The sequence below is a fragment of the Aptenodytes forsteri genome, unplaced genomic scaffold, assembly GCF_000699145.1.
Source record: "Aptenodytes forsteri isolate BGI_AS27 unplaced genomic scaffold, ASM69914v1 Scaffold83, whole genome shotgun sequence".
NCBI lineage: Eukaryota > Metazoa > Chordata > Aves > Sphenisciformes > Spheniscidae > Aptenodytes > Aptenodytes forsteri.
In genome coordinates, this window is record NW_008795371.1 from 1,183,906 (window position 1) to 1,207,089 (window position 23,184).

At 38.7% G+C, this 23,184-nt stretch overlaps 1 protein-coding gene across 1 annotated transcript in view; it reads left to right on the plus strand.

The window, feature by feature from the left end:
• The window catches only part of THSD4 (thrombospondin type 1 domain containing 4), a 312,812-nt gene that overhangs the window by 16,353 nt on the left and 273,275 nt on the right, over positions 1 to 23,184 (plus strand). The window contains exons 3-4 of the mRNA XM_009280340.2: positions 5,003 to 5,445; positions 20,548 to 20,977. Of these exons, the coding sequence (XP_009278615.1) occupies positions 5,003 to 5,445; positions 20,548 to 20,977 (873 nt within the window). The remainder of the gene's footprint in view (positions 1 to 5,002; positions 5,446 to 20,547; positions 20,978 to 23,184) is intronic.

The following is a 23,184-nucleotide window of genomic DNA, read 5'->3' on the forward strand; positions in this document are numbered from 1 at the left end:
ATTGAGAAGTTCTGAGCTTGTAACAGGTTTTGATTAAATCAGATCATTTGTGACCGCTTAAAATAAAGGTGTTTTTCTAGCTTTTTGTTTGTTTTCAGTTCAGCCAGGTTCATTTAGGTAAACAAAGTACCTCCTTTCTGAAGTTTTAGTCTTTATATACTTTTTACACACTGACCTCATATATTTATTCTATATATGAATGATGTTTTCGGGGAAAAAAAAACCAACAAAAAAACCAAACAAAACCCAACAAACTGTGTTAGAAACTCTGCCTAATTTGAAAAAGACAACTGTCAGAATAAAACCTGAATGTAATGCAGCTCCTGTTTACAAAAGTAGCAAACTAGCAAAGGACAAGAAAACTGGGGGAAAAGAACAGAAAGGGATGCAGAGTGCTGGTATGTAAAGGAAGAAGAGTGACCCTGCAGCTACCCTTCTAAAAATCTAGCCTCAATTCAGTTTGCCACTCACTGTTAGAAGGGTGACAGATTGGAAGATATTTGGTGCATAGCTGTCATTATGAAGAAAATTTCTGATTTAAAGAATCTTTGATAGCAACTTGATAGGAGTTAGTGCAGATGTAGAAATTGCAAGCACTTGCACACCTGAAAGCTTGTCTTACTTTTCTTTACTTTTTGTTTACTATACAGCTGTACCTAGTGAAATGTATTACTTCCACTTACAAACCTTGTCCTGCCAAATAACAGCCTCCTTTCTGTTTTAGTCTTTATATACTTTTTACACACTGACCTCATATATTTATTCTATATATGAATGATGTTTTCGGGGAAAAAAAAACCAACAAAAAAACCAAACAAAACCCAACAAACTGTGTTAGAAACTCTGCCTAATTTGAAAAAGACAACTGTCAGAATAAAACCTGAATGTAATGCAGCTCCTGTTTACAAAAGTAGCAAACTAGCAAAGGACAAGAAAACTGGGGGAAAAGAACAGAAAGGGATGCAGAGTGCTGGTATGTAAAGGAAGAAGAGTGACCCTGCAGCTACCCTTCTAAAAATCTAGCCTCAATTCAGTTTGCCACTCACTGTTAGAAGGGTGACAGATTGGAAGATATTTGGTGCATAGCTGTCATTATGAAGAAAATTTCTGATTTAAAGAATCTTTGATAGCAACTTGATAGGAGTTAGTGCAGATGTAGAAATTGCAAGCACTTGCACACCTGAAAGCTTGTCTTACTTTTCTTTACTTTTTGTTTACTATACAGCTGTACCTAGTGAAATGTATTACTTCCACTTACAAACCTTGTCCTGCCAAATAACAGAAAAATGTATAGGAAGGAAAGAAAGGGCTAGAATTATGGGGTGAAATTAAGGGGGAAAATAGATTGAATTTGTAGAGCAAAATATTTGGTTGTTGATTAACTTGCAGTAGATAGAAATCTTTTTGATGGTGCATTTATAGTTAGAATGAAAATTACTAGGTTACCTAGAGAAGGAATCAATCATGAACTATGGGAAAGTAGGTTAAATTGGTTAGTTGATCTCTCCCTTTTGCAGGCTATGTGATTCCATTAAAGAAATTACTTTCATGACTTAACTTGGCAAGGAAAAATCAGTACGCATTTCACTTGTTCCCCAGTGCAGGCTCAAACTCTTCCCTTTAGGAAGTGTGCTGTTTAACGGGTAATTTTAAAGGGAGAGGAGGAGGGTCCTAGCGTCAGGAGTCTCTGAATATGTGGTGTTCCTGAGATGTTCTGGAATACTTCAGCTGTCTCCCGCAGCTACCTGTAATTTCTTGGCTGTATCTTAGGGCTGCGGTAGAATTCATTACCGGCTACAAAGTAACTTGGAAATCACAGGACCGAAGGACGGGAAGTGACCTGTGAGTCCTGTAGTTCAGCTCCTCTGCCCCGGGGAAGGATCAGTTGTACCGTAGTTGTTCCTGGTAGAGGTTCGGGATCAGCCTCCGTGCTGCCAGGATCTCCTCAGGCAATCTGTTCCCGTGCTTTGTTTGCCTTTCCGCTAAGTAGTTTTTCCTACTAGCTAATTTGGATCACCTCTGATTAAATTTAGATCCACTGTTACTTGTGTGTTGGCTATAGACATGGAGAACAATTTGCTGCAAGAGAAAGCAAACAGCTCTTTATTTACATAAACTGTCTGGAAGACTTATTATTGCCCCCTATGTTTTCCATTCCTTAAGCTAAGCAGCTTCAATTTATTCAGTCTTTCATAGTAGGTTTCACTGAGTGGGTTATGCCATTAATCACGTCATCTTCTCTAAAGATTCGTCTGTAGCCCCCACCCTTCTCAAAGTAAGAAAACAGAGACCTTAATTAAAAATAAAAGTGCGTAACTTGATTTGCTACTGAAAATTCCCATTTCAGAATTTTGTCATCTAACTAAGTAGTATTGATGAATTTCTACATCAGTATAAGACACTATATTGTTACTTTTTGGTTAGTTTTATTATTATGTTCTTACTTAACTAGCTAGATTAAACCTTCTTGTGCTATATCTAGAACTCACTGTGAAGATTAAGGGGTGTGAAATTACTTCACATTGCCTTCAGTCATTTAAAGTATCATTTTATCTGAAACAATTCTTGCTGCAATGAAGTTTGGCAGCCAGGAAGCTCTCTCTGCAACAGGTCAACACTTGTCGCTATTCTATCAGTTTCTATTTCTGCATAATGAAATACTTCTTATGTTTGTGGTGACTTGAGTTGCTTGCAGACTAATAGATTTTAGTTGTTGCCAGCATGACTGTCTTTGGCTTTAAAAAAAAAGGTGTACTGAATTATCATAGAAATGATTAAGAAATAGTCCGGACAAATGAAACCTGACTTGTCTGATAACAAAGGACTATTAGTTTTATAAGTAAATTTTACTGCAAACCGGGGTCAGACCAGAAGAGTGTCTCTGTGTGTAACTGTTATAATTTTGTATCTGTGGTAGAGCTACATTAATGTGTAGTGTAAGTATGAACAGTGACTATTCACTGAAAAAATCACAAACTGAAGAACAGCTTGTTTAGTTGGTCAAATTGTGAGCCAGTGGTGTTCTGTTATTGGATATGAAAGCAAATATAACAGCCAGAAACCAAGACCTTGTTGCATGTTATTCATAATTTTGACATTATGTGGTATTAGGTTGTACAGGCTATTGGATTTAAAAGGCTGATGCCAAATGGGGTACCCACAGAAGAAAGACATTTTAAGTACAGAGACATCTGCTCCTGTTTTCAAATAACATTGGAGAAATGGGTAACATATCACACTAATGCAGATGCTTTTTATTATTCACAAGTTATAATAAAATGCAGTTTTCTCTGTGGTTGGTGATGAAAGTATGAGAGCAACCTCAGAGGGGGGAAATATTTCAGATTATGTAGACCACAACTGACTATTACACAGGAGCACCACAAACCCTGCGCTGGCTTGGCTTTTCGTATTGTAATGGTGTATTCAACCCATGTTTGCAAACCACATTCCACCAAAGCCTGCCATGTTTATAGCTAGCTGATCAGTAATGTATGCTCACTGGCATAGGTGGTTTGCAGTTCAGTTAGTGACTGCGCACGTTATCTGTGACTAGAGGCAAAGTATGTAGATGTTAATCTTTTGCTATTATACAATAATGTTTGAGGCAAAATTATTAATGGCAGTTACGCGTTTAGGAGGTCATCCTTTGAAGGGGGGAGAAGTGACATACAGACAGACAAGGCCGTCTTTCCAAAGCTCATTTTGAGGTAGCTATACACTTGAATAGGGCTGGGGAGGTATGGCAAGCATTTGTGGACAGTGCCTTTTTTTCTCCTAATTGAATGGATATGCATGTGTGCGTGTTGGTAAAAAGGTTATTCAGAATATAAATAAACTATTAAAGGATGCTCATTTAAAAGAATGTTCTGCATATTAATAATTGTGAGACTCGGACATTGGAAGCCTGCTTTGAAAACTTGTGATGCAGCCAGTTGGACAAGGGAAGCAACAGAAAAACTATGCGTTTAATGAAAATGGATCTAATTTCTGTGTGACAAAGTTGAGCACTCTGCCCAGCACGAAACACTGAGAAATCCTGACTATATCTAGCTCCAGGAATGGTAAAGCTTGGGGCACAAGCCCACAGGGATATGGGGATGGGTGGCTGTAACTTCTAGGCTGTACTACCTTGCCAACCACAAGGTCAGGGTTTTTAAATATTTGGCCACAGCTTGAGGGGTTAACTCTCCTTAGAGTAACAGTCCCTGCCCTTCCTAATCCTTCCTAGCTTCCTTCAGGAGAAAAAACCCCTCTCTTTGGGGTTGTTCTTTGTTTCGCTTTCCCTGTGCTGCTGAATGGTGAGTATGGACTAAGTGTCACTGAACACCTGAGAGCAGCAATTTGTCCTGTCTTTTATTGAATTTGATGGGGATTTCTGTGAATGTAGGATTGGGTGGGTCATCTTGAATAACTCTTTTCCCTGAAGCATTAATATGAGGGGTGGGGGGAAAGTGGTAATGTAAGAGTTAACTATTGCAGTATTTTTGGCTGGTTGGAAATCAGCCTGTCCTCTTACGTTATTGCTTTCCTAAAAAGTTCCACATTAGATGGAAGTTCCTGAAATATTATTGCAACCACTAGCAATCTCCATTGTTGAGGCATTGGAGTGGAAGAGAGCAGTCAGTGTCTGTTGACCCAAGTTCATCACCAAAAATGACCTTACTTCCTGAGTTTGCTAACATTATAACAGTTTTCAATCTCCACATTTCCAAGCTTTGCATTACGCAATATTTTCCATTGCTAAGAACTAAAGAAAATCTATTCCGATCCAGATAGTCCAAAAAATACTTTTGGTCTGAATGGTTGATGGCTGTAGGAGACCTCCTCCTTTACTGGTAGAATAGGCAGCCATTTGACAGGGAATGAGTAAGACAAGTTACTTCCTATGTCATCCAGTTTCACTTGTGACTGCAGAGTGAATGGCTTAAAAGGGATATTAGTGCTCTCCATGTATTACAGTGTGAATTCTTGTTCCTAAGTCAATCTGTTGTGTCTACAGGTTCCCCAGAGGATAGAAGAGCACAGAGATGCATCTGAGGATAGCAGTGCAGGAATCCCAGGCATGTGGGGAAGTTGGGGCCCCTGGTCTGCCTGCTCTCGGAGCTGCAGTGGCGGTGTGATGGAGCAAACGCGGCCCTGCCTCCCAGCCTATTACCGAGAAAGGGGCTACCGAAGGCCAGGGCGGCAGTACCCAGCCTCAGAGAGAACTCTTGCTCATCAGAATTCCCGCCACCGTGAGGACTCACTGACTGCTTATCCTGGCCATGTCATTTCTGCCATCCGTACATCTGTGCCACTTCACAGGAACGAAGAGCAGCTTTGGGCTGGCCTTCGGGCCTCTGCCTCTTCCGGGGGCCGTAATAACAGCCATCTGAGCAGAGGAGCATTGAGAGGCAGCAGGCATTCTCAGTCCCAGAGGCAGAATGCCAAGCCAGAAAAGAGGTATGTGTCTGTGCACACGTTTTATTCTTGCTATGAATGATGTATCTTAAGAATGACATGTCAGATTAGAGTTGATATTTTTTAATACTCATGGAAAAGCTATTAAAGACTAAGACTGACTTTTACAATGTCTACCATCTTCTGTGGAAGGCTGTCCTCCCTGTTGACTACTTATATGATAATACCCAAGGACAGATGTAATTATTCTACAATTGTACTAGGCAGATTATCTTATTTCCCTTTAAGATTTGTTTTAGGATTTATTGAGGTATTTTTCCTTTTCTGCTACACTCTCATTTGATGTTTCCATCTTCACCATAATAATAAAAATCAGAACAAATAACAACTCTATAACTGGATTCTTAACTTCAACAGCCATTCTGATTTTAATTGGTTGGAAAAAAGACTCATCAAACTTTTTTTCATAAAGAATGGCCAACTGTCCGTTCACTTTTTTCCTAGTCAAAACTCTAGGTTTGTTTTGCATTTTTCAAAGAGTTTCTATTTATGGGCCTTTTGTTTTCTCTTTTTGTTTTCTACCACCTCTTTTAGCAAAATTTCCTGTTTGATGAAACTAAAAAATGTGGTCGTTTAATACATAGAATATTTTAAACACCGCATATGTTTATATCGATTTCATAATATTAGCTGTTCAGTCTTTAAGGCTGGGTGGAACTGTGTTGTTACAATTAATTCCAATTAATTCTCCAATTTCTGGAGAAACACTCTTCTCTTCTTAGATACCAATCTCAGATTTTTTTAATATATGAATGAAAGGAAAATAGATGTGTTTCCATTTTGGAAATTGAGGAGAACAGGCATGGAGATCCCCTGGGAGGGAGTGCTCCTGAAACGTCTCTATTCTGTCTTTCCTCAGAATATGTATTCCAGCAGTTCTCTGGTTCTTTCCCTCTCAGCCCTCTTCTGATGCATGGAGAGATTTTTTTTTTGGGGGGGATAGTTAACAAAAAACCCAGAACAAACCAAACAAAAAAAAGAACACAATAAACAAAACCCAAAAAACCCTCCTTCATATTATCTGCTTCTTTAAGATTCTTAGGTGAAGCAGTCAACTGTAGTTCCCTTTTTAAACACCTCTTGCTGACCCAAACAAAAAAAAGAATGTTACCTTGAGGCAATATTCCAGCCTGACTGGAATAAGACAGTAGGAACCTGTGTTGCTGGTGATAAAGACATCCTTAGCCCCTGCAAGAAACTCTCTGCATCTAAAAGAACATTTGAAAATAGAAATTAACCTGTTAGCCTCCTGTTTGTCTCGGTGAAGCATAAATTTCAAAAAGTGGGACCAGCTGTTCAGATGTTGATCTTCCTAGGTGTTGGCCATTTCCTTTAACTACTGCTTTGTCTTTCTTTCAAACCCATGCCAATGGGTAGCCTAGACCTACTGAGTATAACTTCAATATGGCACTGATGATCTTATAAAAATTCAGAGAATGCCAGAGGCAGGCTTTTGGTAGCAGTGTTAACATGACTGCATTAAGACAAAAGTCATATTCTCTTTTTTCTGTTTTCCTACTTAATCATTTACTATAATGCACTTCTGTTCTCAGCTGTGCAGTGCAACAGATATCTAGCCTAGACCTACTGAGTATAACTTCAACATGGCACTGATGATCTTATAAAAATTCAGAGAATGCCAGAGGCAGGCTTTTGGTAGCAGTGTTAACATGACTGCATTAAGACAAAAGTCATATTCTCTTTTTTCTGTTTTCCTACTTAATCATTTACTATAATGCACTTCTGTTCTCAGCTGTGCAGTGCAACAGATACAGGTTGTAGTACATAGCTGGGTTATTACCGATATTGGAAGCCTGGCCTTGTGCTGACTTTGTCAGCACAAAGTCATTCAACGCCTGTTTGCTCCAGCTCCTTGGCACCCTCAGTCTCCAAGGGAATCCCAGCTGGCCTGGCCTCTGCAGCAGACCTGCTGCCAGGCTGCTGGCACAGCTGGGCTTCCATCCCTGCAGGCTATTCCTTGCTGCTGTGGTGGCCTCTGCAGGCCAGGAAAGACTGGAACAGTTTGAAACAATCACTGCAGTTATGGCTGGAACATGAGAGGACAATGAGCAGAAAATAATATTGACTGTGTGCAGAAGTGAAGCTATGTTATTTCCTAATAAACGCCTTGCCATATGAAATATTAAAATGATCATAATGTCCGTTGTGCCTCCACTTTCCTGTATGATGGAGGCCTTTGCTTTTGAAAATTCTTGTGCTCTCCTAAGCACAGTTCAAGCTTCTGTACCACAGTTGATTTTCCACCCACACACACACACTGCCCCTTGGCAAAAGACTGTGGATTCAAGGTCAGTGTTTTAATCTTATTTGCGTAATAAGTTATTTCCATCTTGTGTTAGGAGGGTCCCTGGTGGCTTTAAAGCCTGTTGTATTGCATAACTTTCAGATTCTTTGGTGGTGACTGTAAAAACAGAATGAGAACAAAAAATGTTATTTGAAAATGAAATTGTTAGAATGACAAACCTAATCGTTTTCCTTAATTTACAAAATGCAGAGTACAAACCTTCTTTACAACGGAGATTACTGGTCCTATCAGATATATGGAAAATGGATTTCAAAATGTAATTTACTCTAGACATGATTTTTATACTGTAGAACAGTGTTCAATGTTCACTAAATGGGTGATATTGGAAATTGGTGTCAGACTATTAAAAAAACCCCAACATCCTTGTTTTCACAATATGTACAGTCAATGGAAACTTTTTGGGGTATTCCTATTTACTGTTCTGGACTTTTATATAAAAGCTGTAATTTTAGCAGACTTCCATAAAACAATAAAAGAGGAATGGACATTTGTGACTGAGATAAGCTCACGTTTGATAGCATGGTAAGATGAAATTGGATGGCTTCCAAGGCAAATACATTTTGACAGCAATAGCAGGCCTTCAAAGCAGCCAAATATGTTTGTATCATTTAGCAACAAGTGGAAAAGTTCTCTGCCTGCTTCCAGGCAGCTGACAAAGAACTGTTCAGTTTCTTTAGCAAAATTCAAAATAATTTATATATCATAAATTGTGACATACCTTGTCTGTGAAGAGGATATTCACATTTTCAGCTTTTGAAAGTTGGTTCACATGAGATTCAGGTAGGCTTTAGGAACCAGGGCTGCACAGGAAGCTCAGGAGGAGAGAGATTTGAGGTACCTACAATTAGAAGCCTAATTTAAAAAGTTTAAGTGCTCCCCTTTTTATCATAGTGCTGTAAGCAGAGTTCTTGCATAATTGAAATGTGTTAGGAAATTATAGTCAGTCACTGGAATGAGGATGGAAACACAAAAAGAAAGCTGATGGTTTTCTGGATTGTCTGCTGGCAAAGGAAGGGGAGCTCTTCTCAGCTTTGAAGAGTTGAGTTGCCATTAGCACAGCCTTGGTTTTTATTTCACCTAGAAAAAATGTGTCGAGCATACCGTACAATAAGAACAAACAGGAATGAGGAGATAGTGAAAAAATATCAAAGCATTTAGACATCTTTATAGAGAGGCACATATGGAAAAGTAATAAGGGCATGCAAAGGGATAACATGCTTTAAGAGAGAAAACACATCTCGAAAGGAAATATCATTCATGGACTAGGTTTTAGTACTTCTTAAATGTTGCATTTCCAGTTCTCTATTTTGGTGATAGAGAAGACAAAACCGCAATTTTACATAGACATGCTGAGTGTTAGGATGCTTACAACTGCCACCTTCACTTTCTCTACAAGTGGACTTTCACGATGGAGCGGCAAAACTTCTGTGTCCACTTCTGTAAGCACAACGTGTACTTTGTACGTGGTTCTTAGGAGCAGAAAGAAAAAATTACATTTATCACCAGAATAATGAAATAAGTAAAGCAGGCTTGCATAAATAGTGCAAGTTTAAAGAAATATGTTAATAAGGAAAGAGCTTCCCTAAAGCTCTTTTTGTATTTGGAAGAGGAATGAGAGGAAAGATTTGCACTGAGGAAATAATCCAAAAATCATCAACTTCTCACACGGCTATAGCTCTGTGGTCTTTATTCTGCTGCCAGCAGCTGACGTGAAAGTCTGCTGTGCTGCTTTGTACCCTGTATAGGGTCAGTTTGCATTTCTAGGCCTGTGAGCAATGGAAAGGAAGAGTGTATCGTTTAATGTCAAAACAGAATTTCCTTTCTGAAAGTATTTCTTTTGCCCCCTCTCACAGATGCTTTGACCAGGCAAATGTAGGTCACTCAGTTGGCAGGTCTGCAATTAACATTTAAAGGGACACTTCAGCTGTTAATTCCTTAACCAATTTAGGCATCATTAGCTGCATGTTCTGATGCAATTTTTGTGACCTGTTCTAGTCAGTTCCAGTTTGTAGAGGTGGACGAATCTGTGATTACTGGACCTTCAGGTTCAAGAAGGTATTATTTTCTCAAGTTCCGAGGCTTTATATTTATTGGCATGGGTGTTTGCTTTTCTTAATATTTGGAATGAAACGCAGCTCAAGTACTTAGCCATCCCTCCTTTCATTATTTCTCTAATAGAATGAAAATGTGATGCATTTTACCCCAAGCCCAATATGGTTATGAAAACTTATTGGGGGTTGGTGTGTGTGCAGGAGGAAGACAGAGGGAGAAGGATTTGATCCTTTTCTGAGGATAAATTTTCCAGAAAATTCCAAGAGCAGCAGTGGTAATCAAAGAATTCATTTTGGTAGCACTTGGGGGATTTTAAGCCATATGAGAAAGATGTTTATTTTCCTTCTGAATAAAATTCCAAACAGGTTCTAATAGCAATAAAGATCACGTGAGGTATTTCCTGGCAAAATGAATAGCTAGCTGGGGTGGTTGTTGCCTCAGACTGACTTTGTGCTGTCCCACCTCTCTCAATAACCATCTGGTTATTAATCCCCCTGATGTGCTCTAAGTCTCACTTATTATTACCTGATTAGTATCAGTTTTTATTATGCTACTGTGAGCACGCTTTGAACGGTATTACCAAAAATAAAAACCTAACATGATACTATAATTGCAAGCCACACGAGAAGCTTTCTTAATCTTACTGCTGAACATTTCAACCCTTCCTGAAGTGGGTTGACTGAAGGAGGGGAGGGGAAGTGAGAATGCTGCTAGCATTCATTCAGATGTGAGACAGTCCATTTAACCAATGAATTCTTGCCTGGTCAGTAAGGGGTAGAAACACAACAAAGCTCCCATCACAGCTGTAATGCATCTCAGCAGAGTTGTGTGTTATTTGCGTTGAATTTCTGCCATTTTACCTGCCAACTGCATGGTTACATTATTCAATCAAACCTTAAAGATGAAGCTAGGGGAAAAACTTGTAGACTTGTAACTAAATTTCCTGGGATCAGAGACGTTATGCAACTCATTGAACTCAAATACTACAGTCCTCTTTTTCTAATTCTGGCATCCTATCTCAGTGTTGAAAGTGACATAAATGAGGTTATACAGCACTTGCCTGGAGATCAGCAAAAGCCAATATAGTAAGTTACTGTGCCGGGTGTATTGCAGCTATCTAGACTGGGGTATTAGTGGTGGTCTCTGAGGATGGAAAATTTCATTTAGGATAGTCCACATGTATCACTCTTACATTAATCCAATTAATTAAACCTGTTCCCAGGGGGCAATTTACTTAGTGACCTTATTCTTTAATGTACTCTGTCAGAAAAATGTAAATATTTTTTGCCCCTAATATAATACAGAAATGAGAGAAGAATCACCTTTGTGGTATAATCCATTTTCCTGCAGAAGATGCAACAGAGTTGGTTACTCTGTGTCTTCTAGCAGTTGAAATTTTTAGGTCAAATATGCTCACAACGGGTTTAATACTCATGTGCATATATGATACATAGGACGTAGTGAATATCCACAAACCATGGTGTGGTCACCTAAGTTACAAGAAATGTAAACCAAACTCGTTCGTTCCATTATTTTGGTTACCTTGATAATGAAAATCAGTAAAATGAAGTGAATGCATGCACCGATTTAATTGCAGTGAAATGTGCTGATGAAGTGTGAATAATGTGCTGTAATGTGGCAAAAGAAGTTTGTGATGATGGCTCCGCTTTCTAATGTGTGATATATTCTCAGACGGGGTGGTTTAACTCTCGTGACCAAATACTTGACAAAGATAACTGCTCACCGCTTTAAGGCTATTTTCTAGGTCAGTGAGCAGATAGGCATGCATTTTCATAACATAAAACAGAGTCAAAGGGCTCCCTTCTTTCATTCATGTTTAAGTGATTTTCTCCAGATTGATTTAGAGCTGGTGAAAAGTGAGTACGTGGAATGCAAAGCTGCACAGGGCTATGGTACAGTACTGAGAGGCGTTACATAGTGGCTTTTGACATGAATCAACCTGACTGTTGAGAGCTCTCCCTTTTGAGTAGATGGAAATATATTCCCAGAACCAGTAAATCATTCCTTTTTGTTAAAAATTTATTCATGTGAAAGAATCTGCTAAAATACTGTGAGGTATAAACTTGATAGCAGTTATGACCAGGATAAGACAGTTTATCTTGTGACTTAAACTTAAGAAAAGGGGGCCAAAAATGCATGGTGGACAGTCTTTTTAAAGTAAACCTTGTTAACTGTGTGCCTAAGAATATATAAAACATGAAAGAAAATTAAAAGCAGTAGGAATGCTGGAAAGTAAATGATTGAATAGGACAGCTGTAGGCCAGTTACAGTTTTGAATTACGGAGGAAGTGCCAGGGATTAAAAATATGTATCTGAAATTATTTTAAGGATTCTATTTTAGGAGTAATAAAAATAATAAAGTACATTAAAAAATATATACCCGTACCTATCCTGTTAACAGAAACTTAAGTAATTAGGACCTGTTTTTTCCATTTGAAGTTGAAGTTTTGTGACTGCAAAGAGTTCTTGGTCTCCCTTTATTTTTCTTAATTACATTTAAATAAACTCCAATGAGTGATACTTGAATAACTTCATTGCTGACAGGAAAGCTAATAAGTCACTTTCAGTTCTTCAGAAACAAAATCAAGGCAACTCTATATTAAATACTTGAACTGTATGTAAACGGGTAGTGTCCTTTAAAAGCTGTCACTTACAGTAGTGTAATGCTGCTAAATAGATATTTTGCTATGATCTAAAATATTAGGTTAAATCTTGGTATACTTATCCACAGAAACAGGTTTAATTAAGTTAGAATATATGTAATTGATTTAGTTAAAGAGGATTTGGCCTACTAACTTAAGCATGTGTATAGTCCTGTTAAAACCATGATGGGACTTAAATTTAAGCTAAAGAGCTTTGATAAGGATCTAAGGGGACTGAGCTCCTTTAGAAATAAGTTTCTAGTGGGAATCAAAGAAATGCACTTTTGGAGCATTTTTTTAATAGAAATTAATAACTGCAATGCAAAAACACAAATCAGTAGAATTTAAAAGACATTTTGCAGTGGTACATAATGTGGAATATTGTGTGGGAAATAAGTTATAAATCATATTTGTACTCTTTCTTCTGTCTTTTCTCCCACTTCCATCTTGCACATAGAACCTCTGTTTCTGATGATAGATCACTGTTAAGTTCAGCTTGAGTAAGTGCTGGCTGTGGATCGATTGCTGTGTTGATAGTACAAAAATACAGTCAGCAACACTTCAGAGATTACATTATAGACAACTGCTTAATTCCCAAGTGAGAAGAATAGGCAAGAACCTGAAGAATGCTTGGGTCCTGGGCACCCAGAGCAGCATCAGGCTACATGTGCAGTTAGACCAGACTCACTGATGAGATGAGTTTCCTTAGCGTATTAGAGGACTTATCTATTAATTCCAGGACAGGATTGCTGGTAAAGCAAGCCTCTGAAGATTTTGAAAAAAGCTTCAAACTCAACCAAACTCTCAACAAAATTAAAAGAAAGTGCTAAGCGTTGGTTTCACATGTATCCAAATGCTCTGTGATGAAATTCTGTTGTCTTTCATTACAGTGGTTGTTGTGGCTGGGCATACATGGAAGAAAACCGTCTTCCTCTGCTTGCAGAGTAATTTCTGCCAATAGACAAGAGAAAATTTTGAAAAAAAAATCCCAAAGCCTGCAATTCTTGTGCAGTTTTTCCTCCTCATCCCTGGTGAGACTGGTGGCTGAGGGCTGTTACCTTCCCAGAGAAGGTTTCTCTTACTCCTTGAGAAACAGAGTGAAAGGTTGTGAATTGAAAATGAGGGAAATTGGCAGTTTCTTTGGGTTAATCCTCAGAGAACATTCCAACAGTAGGACAAGTCTTCCGTGGTGTCATAAATGAGAGTTTTTGCTAATGTTCAACCTTGCAGTTTTTCATTTACAAGAGAAGAAGTATTTTGATACTAGGAGATAAGTTGAATGAAATGCTGCAAAGCTCATGTAAAATACATTATTCATTCTGTCTGACATCAGAAGAGAAAGAAAATGAGTTATGCTTCAGCTGGAAGTGAGCCAGGGAACCTCTGTTTAGAGAACGGTGGGAGAAATGTAAGGAGAAAGGAAGTGATGAAAATGGGAAAAAATGAAAAAGGTATGTTGGAGAGAGGCTTTGTAAAGAGCACTTAAGAGAACAGGTGGAGCCCGGGAAATCTGTAATCTTACTTAAAGATGCTGCATATCCTTGGTTCAAAGAGGGTTTCTATTCAATATAAATAACCAGCCCACCAGCTCTGAAAGTACTTCATTCTTAGTGAACCTCGAGAACACTTGAGGTTCAAAGCGTTGTTCTTAGCATAAACTCTGTGAGGCAGTGATAATGCATTTATTTGCCGACCAAGGCAGACGTATGCTTATGGCTAAAATTAGAAAAAGCTACTACAACAAAATTCCTTTTTGTCACTGGCTGCGAGGGGCCAGTTCTCACTCTTCTCAGCTGACTTATCCTCAGCATGAGAGAAATTGTTAATAATTAGACCAATAAGAACACTAGCTAATAATAATTATTTTAAAATGTTTGCTACAATCCATACAGTAATAGCACAAAACCTGATTTTTTTACTTGTCTGGGCAAATGTATTTTTGAATTCAAGAATATGTTTAGGTTGGCTTAAGTTTAAAGGGGCCCATCATTTTTATTATCAAAGTGCTAAACAGATTTGTCTGAACAATCAGGGAGGTGTGTGTGTTTATGAGAATTATGCCCAAAGAGAGAAGATTGCCAGATCTGCATTAAACAGCTGTTATGCCTCTACTTGAGATGAACACAATAGATCAGAGATGTCTATTGGCTATGGTCTGACATGAAACACTTAATGCAGCTACTTGCTCTTCAACATATATTTTTCTGTTAAGCAGTAATTTGCCTTTAGATGATAACTCTGTTCTTGGTGGCATTTTTTCCCCCTTTGCTTGTCTGTAGTATGTGAGTCTTCATCCTAACTGACTGCAAATATTGCTGAATACTTCTTTTCCTCTTCTTATTCCCTCTTTCTCTTCTTCAATCCAGTAAATAACTGAGCAACTTTTCTTATTAAATGTTTATTTGGTATACTAGCCAGTTTAGCCAGAGAGCCTAACAGATGATGGAGCTGGTGAGATTTGCTTATTCTTGCCTTTGTGATAATTCTTCCTTTCTGTTGCTTCTAATTCTTGAAAGGGTATTTAGGACCTTTCTCCATGCAGAGTATTGTAGACAATCGTTGATTGATATCTTTTTATAAGAAGCAGTTAAATAAAAGGCTTGGCCTACATTAAATGATTTTATTAACGTGAGTGGATCAGCAGTGGCAGAAATCTGGCTGACATAAAGATATGCAGCCAAAAGCCCTCGTGTAAAATTAACTGGCCTAGCATATGAAAAACCTGGGAGCATGTTGTTTCCCTACCTGAGCTGATCTGGCTGATCTACGAGGAGGAACTTTTCTCTAAATGAAACAGGTGTAGGATATGAACGTAGCTCTCCCCAGTCTTAAGTTGTCTCTGCACACCTGGACCTATGGACACTGAAAAGGAAGTACACCTGACAAACCTATTAAATTTCTGACTATGAACATTAATTTATAGGCAATGGAAAATTAGCATGGCTGTTCTGCTAATAGTCATATTTGGTTCAGCTGAAGAGGGGAGTGCTTTTGAAAAGATTGATGCAGAAGGTAATCGGTAACTTCCTGAAGGGCCTAAGCAAAAAGAGCACTGGATTTACACAAGTGAGAAACACTTAGTGATCCTGCAGAATAAAGTCCCAGGCTTCTTTTTCCTGTCACCTGTTTTTCAAACAGTTGGTGTTTTCTCCTCTCTGGGAGTTGGGTTTCTTTTGATTTTTAACTATTTATTGTGTAGTTAAATGAGCTAACTAAAAATAGTGAAGTGTTGTTTTAACCACTTCAGTTCTGAGTGTGATAATGCTCGTATCTTAGTGCCAGTGGTTGACTTCTCATACCTATTGGAGTTCAACCCTGCAATCATTCTTATGATCGGTGCTTCAACTTACGGTTTTAATACCTAAGTAAATCCATCTATAAACAATTATCTGCTCTGCAGGGACTGTGCTTATCAGAAGGAACCTAAGCATTATTCATTATTGCTGTTTTCATAGAGGCTATGTGAAGAGTTTGTATTGATGCAGTTATATCCTTGCTATGTCAGTGCAGTGCAGCATGTTGCAGGTTTTGGAAATATATTAGAATGCTTTTCAAATACAGGTATTTTAGGGATTATGCTGGTGGAAGGAATATGGGGCTCCATTCTGCTGCCAGACTCTTGTAATTATTTCTATTAATGCTGGGGAACCATGGACTTGTAAGACAGTATCTAACACCTTGCTGGAAAAACTTTGTCAAAGTTGTCTAAAACTTGGAGTCTAAAACTCAGATCTTGCTCAAATTGGATTTTAAGAGTTTGTTTGAGAGCTGTTGACTGTGGTTCATACGCTCAACTTCACTCCTGTAGCAACACATACTCAACATCCTATTCAAATGCTCTTCTTAACCATTGCTACGTTAAGAAGGATGACTGTTGGGTTTTAGCATGCCTGGATATGTAAAGTCTAATGCTGCAAAATCTCACTCTAGCTTAGGTCTGGGCTAAGTAGGCACAAGGCTTAGGGGTGTCCTGTTACTTCCTAATTCTTTTTCCTCCTTTACCTGTTGCATTAAATGAGAGTGCATCCCAACTCTGACCTGGGTCATGATAGTGTGCATTACAAAAAAAAAAAAAAAAAAAAAAGACCAATAAGGAGGAGCTTTGAAGCCATGCTGTGGGGAGGAGCGAGTTATGTGGCTTATAATGAATATAGGTAGTCATAATGAATGACAGGTAAGGAAAAGTCCTGCTGGCAACTGAAAACTCCCAACAAGCCATCAGGGTTTGACCTACTTCCATCTCCTACCAGCAGATCAAAGCTGGGTTGATTTAGCATAAAGCAAACAGTGTCAGCAAGGTTATAGTTGAATTCTGATTATTAAGTTAATGGTAGATTTTGTCTGATTTTCCTCCCCCTTTCCCTGATTCCCCTTCCCCCGTTGTTTTCTCATTGTGTATGGACCTACATAACACTCCCTCCCTCATTGCTGCATGACATCATAAATTCTGCCTGACACTCCCCAAGAATTATAAAAGTTAATTACCACCAAGCTATTTTTACAAGCTTCTTTATTACATTGCAGCAAACTGCATTCCTAATTTATAAGGGTGTTGCCAAGTGTGAATGAAAGATGCTTTAAGGCAAAACAGACAGTGTTCGGAATAGTTTCAGTCCAGGCAATATCAGTTTAAATGAATGCACGAGCACTGATAAAGATGTTAATAATTAGAGTTGTGTGTTACACTTTGTTTCCAGAAGCTCGTATGTTGAAAGAAATGTGATGTTCCCAGCTACAAAAAGTTAACCTTCCATTTCAGAGGAAATGTGTTCCCATGAAAATTCCAGCTCATAATTACTGCACAACCTTAGCAAGTTGAAACTTGTATTCAGTGGTACACAGCAATGTCTTGGGTTATTCTGGCCCTAACTGTTACGGGGGAAGAGGCAAAGGAGAGGACTCGCCCCTCATGAGCCTTGATGCAACCACGGGCATGTCATCATTAGGGTGCTGGAAACTTAGGCTACCAGAAATGGTGCCTCATCTCTTCATCAGTGGGGACTCCGGCAACAGTTCCAAGTTACAGCGTAGAAAAAGAAGCCAAGATGAGGCAGGAACTAACAGCAAGAATGTTGTTATTGCTTTCACTTCTTAAGTGCTGTTGTTTTACGTTTGTTGCAGCGATCAACCGTTTTACAAGAAAAACGTCTGGATTCCCTCAAAACCAAGTTTTTCTAATTTTTGCAAATAATTTGATGAGATTCCAGCAGCTTTTGGACACTTGCTGCCTTCAACCATGAGTCCTTCTTTCAGATACTAGTCATTCTATGTTTAAGACTACTGTATGCCCATTTTCATAATTTTTTCCAGGCTGAAGAGTCCTAGTTTATGTCACCATTTCTTGCGTATCCTTCAGTTCTTTCCAGTTCCGATCATGAATCATGATAGTGATCCAAATCATGACCCTGAATTGGAGATTAACAGTCAAGCATCAGTCTCATTTTTGACCTTTTGTGTGACCTCTCCTGCTTTGCCAGGCAGCAGTTCTTCCAGGTGGGTCGGGTGATGCATCTAGGTGTTCCTCTCTGGAAAGGTCTAGTGCTTGTTGCTGCAAAGGATTTGGCATTCAGAAGGCTGGGACAGAGGCATATTCCTACCATTTCACTGGTCTGCACATGGCTTATTGCTCAGTTACTAGCAGCTTTCTCCTCCTGTTGATGCAAAATGCAAGCAACCTGACTGTAGATGATAAATTTGAAAGGCTAATTTCAGTAGACCTGCCACCCTCTGTCCACCCCTGCGAACACCACTCCACGCAGTCTGTGCTCCCTGCAATGAAGCAGTAACTTTCTCAATGCCAGGAGTTGTTGCCAACGTTCATATCTCAGACATTTCAAATTTGGTATGGTCAGGTTGAGAAGAAAACTGCTGACTGTAAGAATCATTAGAGACTGGAGCAAGTAAAAATAAGGAGTTGTATCTGTTTTCCAAGATGAACCAATTTCCTCCAGAATCTAAGATGCTTCATGACAACTATGATACCAAAGTGTTTTCAGCATGCAGAATACGACTAGAAATCTCAAGAAAGATTTTTTGCTTGTTTCTTTTGCTCTTGCTCAGAAATGAAGTTACGTTAAAAATTAAAAATAGCAGCAATATAGGGGGAATCAAATTATTTGTCCATTAAAAAAAAAAACCCACCAAAACAGCACAAAACGGTGTTCATTTAAATCAAGTTGGTTTTAGTCTCAACTTCTGAAATAATTCCCATTCATAATTTCTCTTTCTTTTCTTTCCTGTCCACTTACAGGAAGCTTTTTTTTTCCTCCCTTAATGCCAAAAACCATTATACTACTTTTATCTACTGTAACTACCAAAGCCCTACCTCAACAATGATCATCACGGTCACAGAGCAGATTAACGGGTATAAACAGCTCAAGAGTGCTGGTCGCTTATCTGCCAGGGTAAATCAACACTCTTGTTCACACATCCTTGAGCCAGGAAGATTGATTAAAAGCCCCACGTGGCCATAAAGCTAGAATGTTAAGTAAATGACTTCCAAGGTTCCCATGTAACAAGAGTCTTGGGAGAATGTAAGACTTGGGAAGAAAACAAACACAAGAAAAAACAAAACCAAAGAAAAGTCTCTTTGATCTGGTGGCTGTCTGACATCTGTAACACTTCAGTTTCTAGGAAATAAGTATGTCAATTTATAACCTCCGGTTTTTGCTGCAGTTCAAGGCTATTTTATATATATTAAAAAATATAAATACATTTTATGGACAGAAAGAAAATGACCTTCTTTTAATGGTGTCTCCCTTCCTGAGCTGCAAATGTTACCCAAAACAGCTGTATTCACACATTGCTCTGAACTGGAAGAAATCTTTTTTGCCAACTTATTCTTCAGACTGCAGTATTAGAAAGCAAGGCCTGATGCGATGTTGAGCTGTACAGGATGTCAAGAAAAGCAAATGCAAACTGAGCCTATTGCTTGCAGATAAAATTCCAGGATTAACCCTCTTGGATGGTATGACTCAAATGTGGTATTACGCATTTTGTGATTTTTCACTTGTAATTTGGAGCTGAGTTTCTAGACTGAGTCCATTGTGTTGCTGTGAGTGTGCAGAGGAAAGAACTACCTTCCAGGGAGTACCAGCTGTTTCAGAGTGCTGATACAGGTGTAATACAGCCCAAAACACAGGGTCTTCAGTAAGGAAGAAGAGATCTGTGCGCAAGAGAGCAAACTCGAAACTTCTGTGATTAGTGCTAGGGGCTGTCAAGCTCTTGTGTAATGTTTTAGTAATGTACAGTGAAAGGTGGGCTTTTATCCTGACAACAAATCGGGGGGTCATGACTTATTAATTAAATGTATCGCTAATCCACACTTTGTAGATTAAAAAAAAAAAGAAAGAGTAAATCTGCTGGCCAAAGAAGAGAAAATAAACTACGTACCATAATAAGAATATTTTCCTGCATTTGTCATCTTTTCCAGAGGTCTTTCAGTAATATTTTGATGTTCCTTATCCTTCTTCTGTTTCCATTTTTATTTCTTAAGTAGCAAATGAAGCAGAACCACAGGAGGCCTTTTAAATGGATACAAAATGTTTAATGATCTTTGCCATACTGAATTCAAATTTTCTTCTGTCATTACTCAAATCCACAGTAGGGATTTCCTGCTGTTATGTATCTCAAGCTCCTCAGAAACGTGGTAATGAATTTTAGGAATATACAGCTTTGATTCTCTGAATTTCTGTTTTAAAGGAGAGTCCTAGGGAATTAAAAGAACATCTCCCCCCAAACTGCTACTTTATGCCATACATACCTAACCATTTGCCTTTGCTAGTTGACACTAAGTGACTTCCCATGTGGCTCTCAGCCAGAGAGGGCCCAGGATTTAGTTCAACCAGTAGACTTCTTCAGAGGTTCCCAGTACACCACGCAGGACTACAGCCTGTACGTATTTTCTGTAAAATAGATTGAAATTTCTGGTTACCTGTTGCTTTGCAGTGAGTAACTTTGACAAATAACAAGTCATAGAAGTATCTAACTGCTCCTTCACTTATGAATTCAGTAACTGTTTTCTCTCTCTTTCTCTGTTTTTAGAAGCAGAAACAGAAATCCTATTGGTCCAGGAAAGTATGGATATGGAAAAGTGCCATACATTTTACCTTTACAAACTGATACTGGTCAGCAGCCTCAGAAACTTCGGAGGCAGCGACAGTCATCAAGGAACCACGTATTTCATCAGAGTCCAAGTCTCATAAACACTTACAGCCAGGCAGCTAGTCCTTCACTTCAACATGGGAATCTTTATGAAGAAGAAAGTGGGCCTCAGGCTGGACATCAAGTCCTGGGACCCTCAGTTTATCAGTCATCTTCATTTCCTGTATCTCAAAACCTGTTTCACAGCAGTGACTCAAACCATCATGGGTCTGCCTCACACCAGGCAGTCCAGGGTCAGCCCCAGCCTCAAAGGGCTGCAGCAATTGTGTGCATTGGCACCTACAAGCAATATAAACTCTGCAACACAAATGTAAGTCTGGTTTTCCTATATTTAATTTGTTGGACAGCTATTGGTTTTCCCTAGTATGCTAAATGTTCACATAGTCAGGAAGTTAAGTTGAACATTGTTTTTTATTAATTTAATGAATTTTTTTGTGAACTTATTTTAAAGTGTCTTGGGGAATACTGAAAGTAGATGCATAATATTATAGTTACTTAATACCGTACCTTCAAGGATTTTAAGCAGTTACTAAACCTACCAATACGTACAATTCTAATTTGATAGAGGGAGAAACTGAGTAACAGACAAGTCTAATATTTTTCCATTTAAGAAATGGAAAAATGGAGTTGGGGTCGACCACGTTATGAAGGCTCCCTACTTCGCAGTCCCATAAGATAAGGCTATCCTTTCGGGAGTGCTAGTCATGGTTTAAATAGCATTTAGAGCCGGTACCCAGTAGCATTGATCACTCCAGTATCTTTCCATGGTGCTGTGTGCGTTCTGTGACCAATGCTACTTTTACCAGCATTCAAGCTCTACATGCTTTGATTTTGGCTTCCTAGTTTATTGGAGAGGAAATCTGTTCTGTGTTAATTTTTAAATAAAAATTACTCTGTTACTACTTCATTCAAAAATGTTTGCCTGGGTGTAGCTCTGTGCTCTGGGGCAGTCTGCCATTGTATGTGGGAGGCTAGAGAGGTTTTGCTGTTTCTCCCCACAAGCAATTTTCATCCTGCTAAAATTTTCAGTTTCTGGCTGTGTCATTTTAGTATTTCCTAAAGTATCTCTTCCTAATATTTGTGTCGTATTTGGGCTACTAATCTAACTTAATGTCACAAACTTGAAGACGTTCGTGTTTGGATATTAGAAGCAGGATGTTCAAGAGTGGTCTCAATATGTTGACACAACAGGCCATATTTTTCTGGGTGGGTGCACATCTGATTCTTTTGTCTTTTAGAAATCCTGTTTCGTCTAGTGGAAGCCTGCATAGTGGAGATGTAGCAACAGAATATATGATCAGGATAACAAAAACACAACCTAAGCAAATCAGATGAGTGCCTTTTTGCCTCTTAGTGTAGCAGTTATTACATTTGCTTTATTTATGAATAAAGTCCATTGATCTAGAGCAGTTGATGGAAGAGACCTAATGTCAAGAAAGTTTTAGTGTATTTGTCTGAAATGGAAAACATGAAAGAGCTAGTTTGAGCCCCTGAGAATAGTCTCTGGTACAAATTGCTCTTTTGAAAAACATTTTCTGTTTTTTGAAGGAAATGGGAAATGAACTTAGTGCATGGGCATTAATTTGGAAAGTTTTCTGTGTCGAATTTGCTCATTGGTGTCCAAGCAATACACAAATGTCCCAGTCTTTATTTCGTCCCTTACTGCATCAAGGCAAAAAGTTGGACAGTATTCTGCCTGACTGAAGAAAGGTAACAAAATTGTTTCCAGGAAAGATCTCTTTTCAGAGAGCAAGGGGTGAGAGGTGAGGAAGTTAGAAATGCAATGGAAGAAAGAAGCAACCTCAGATGGCTGAGGTATGGAGAAGGAAGGTTTGTAGAGGAAATTTGTTGAGAATGACAAGTGGGCTGGAGAGAAGAGGGCTGTGAGCTTGTGAATTAGACCGTGGCAAGACATGCAGGTCAGTATGATGAGTGGTCTGGCTATCGGCAAATTTCTTTTGGTAGTAAGGGAACGGGGGTGAAAATGTTTTCATGTTAATTTTAGAAACTGTTGTTTAAACAGAAGACTTCAATAGATGAAGAGGAAAAAATAGGTGAGCGTACTGCTGCTGCATCTTTGCCATTGTGAAAGAGAAATTGTAGATGATGCAGCTCCTCCTAGGCATGGAACTCTACATAGTGATATTCTTTATTTAGTAACATTTCTGTTACCCTCGGAGAAGCTGTAATTGCTATTCAGGGTTATTTTTCTCCCTAGAATGTGGTAATTAATATAATTATAAAAAAGAAGTTGCTAAGAACAGTTTTAGTATAAAGGCCAGGACGAGAGCAAAACAAGGCCGATAGTGTTTCACTTTGTTTGCTTGTTCTTCCTGATTAAATGCTTCTGCACGTGGGCTTTAATTTAATTTATCGGCAGTGACATGTACCAGTGGTCTCGCCAGCACGCAGAGAACAGTATCTTTTTCTTTCTTTTTCTTTTTTCTTTTTTAATTCTTCCTGGAGCATACCAAAAATGAAAACCTCATTTATTGAGAGGAAAGTATTCTGTTAACG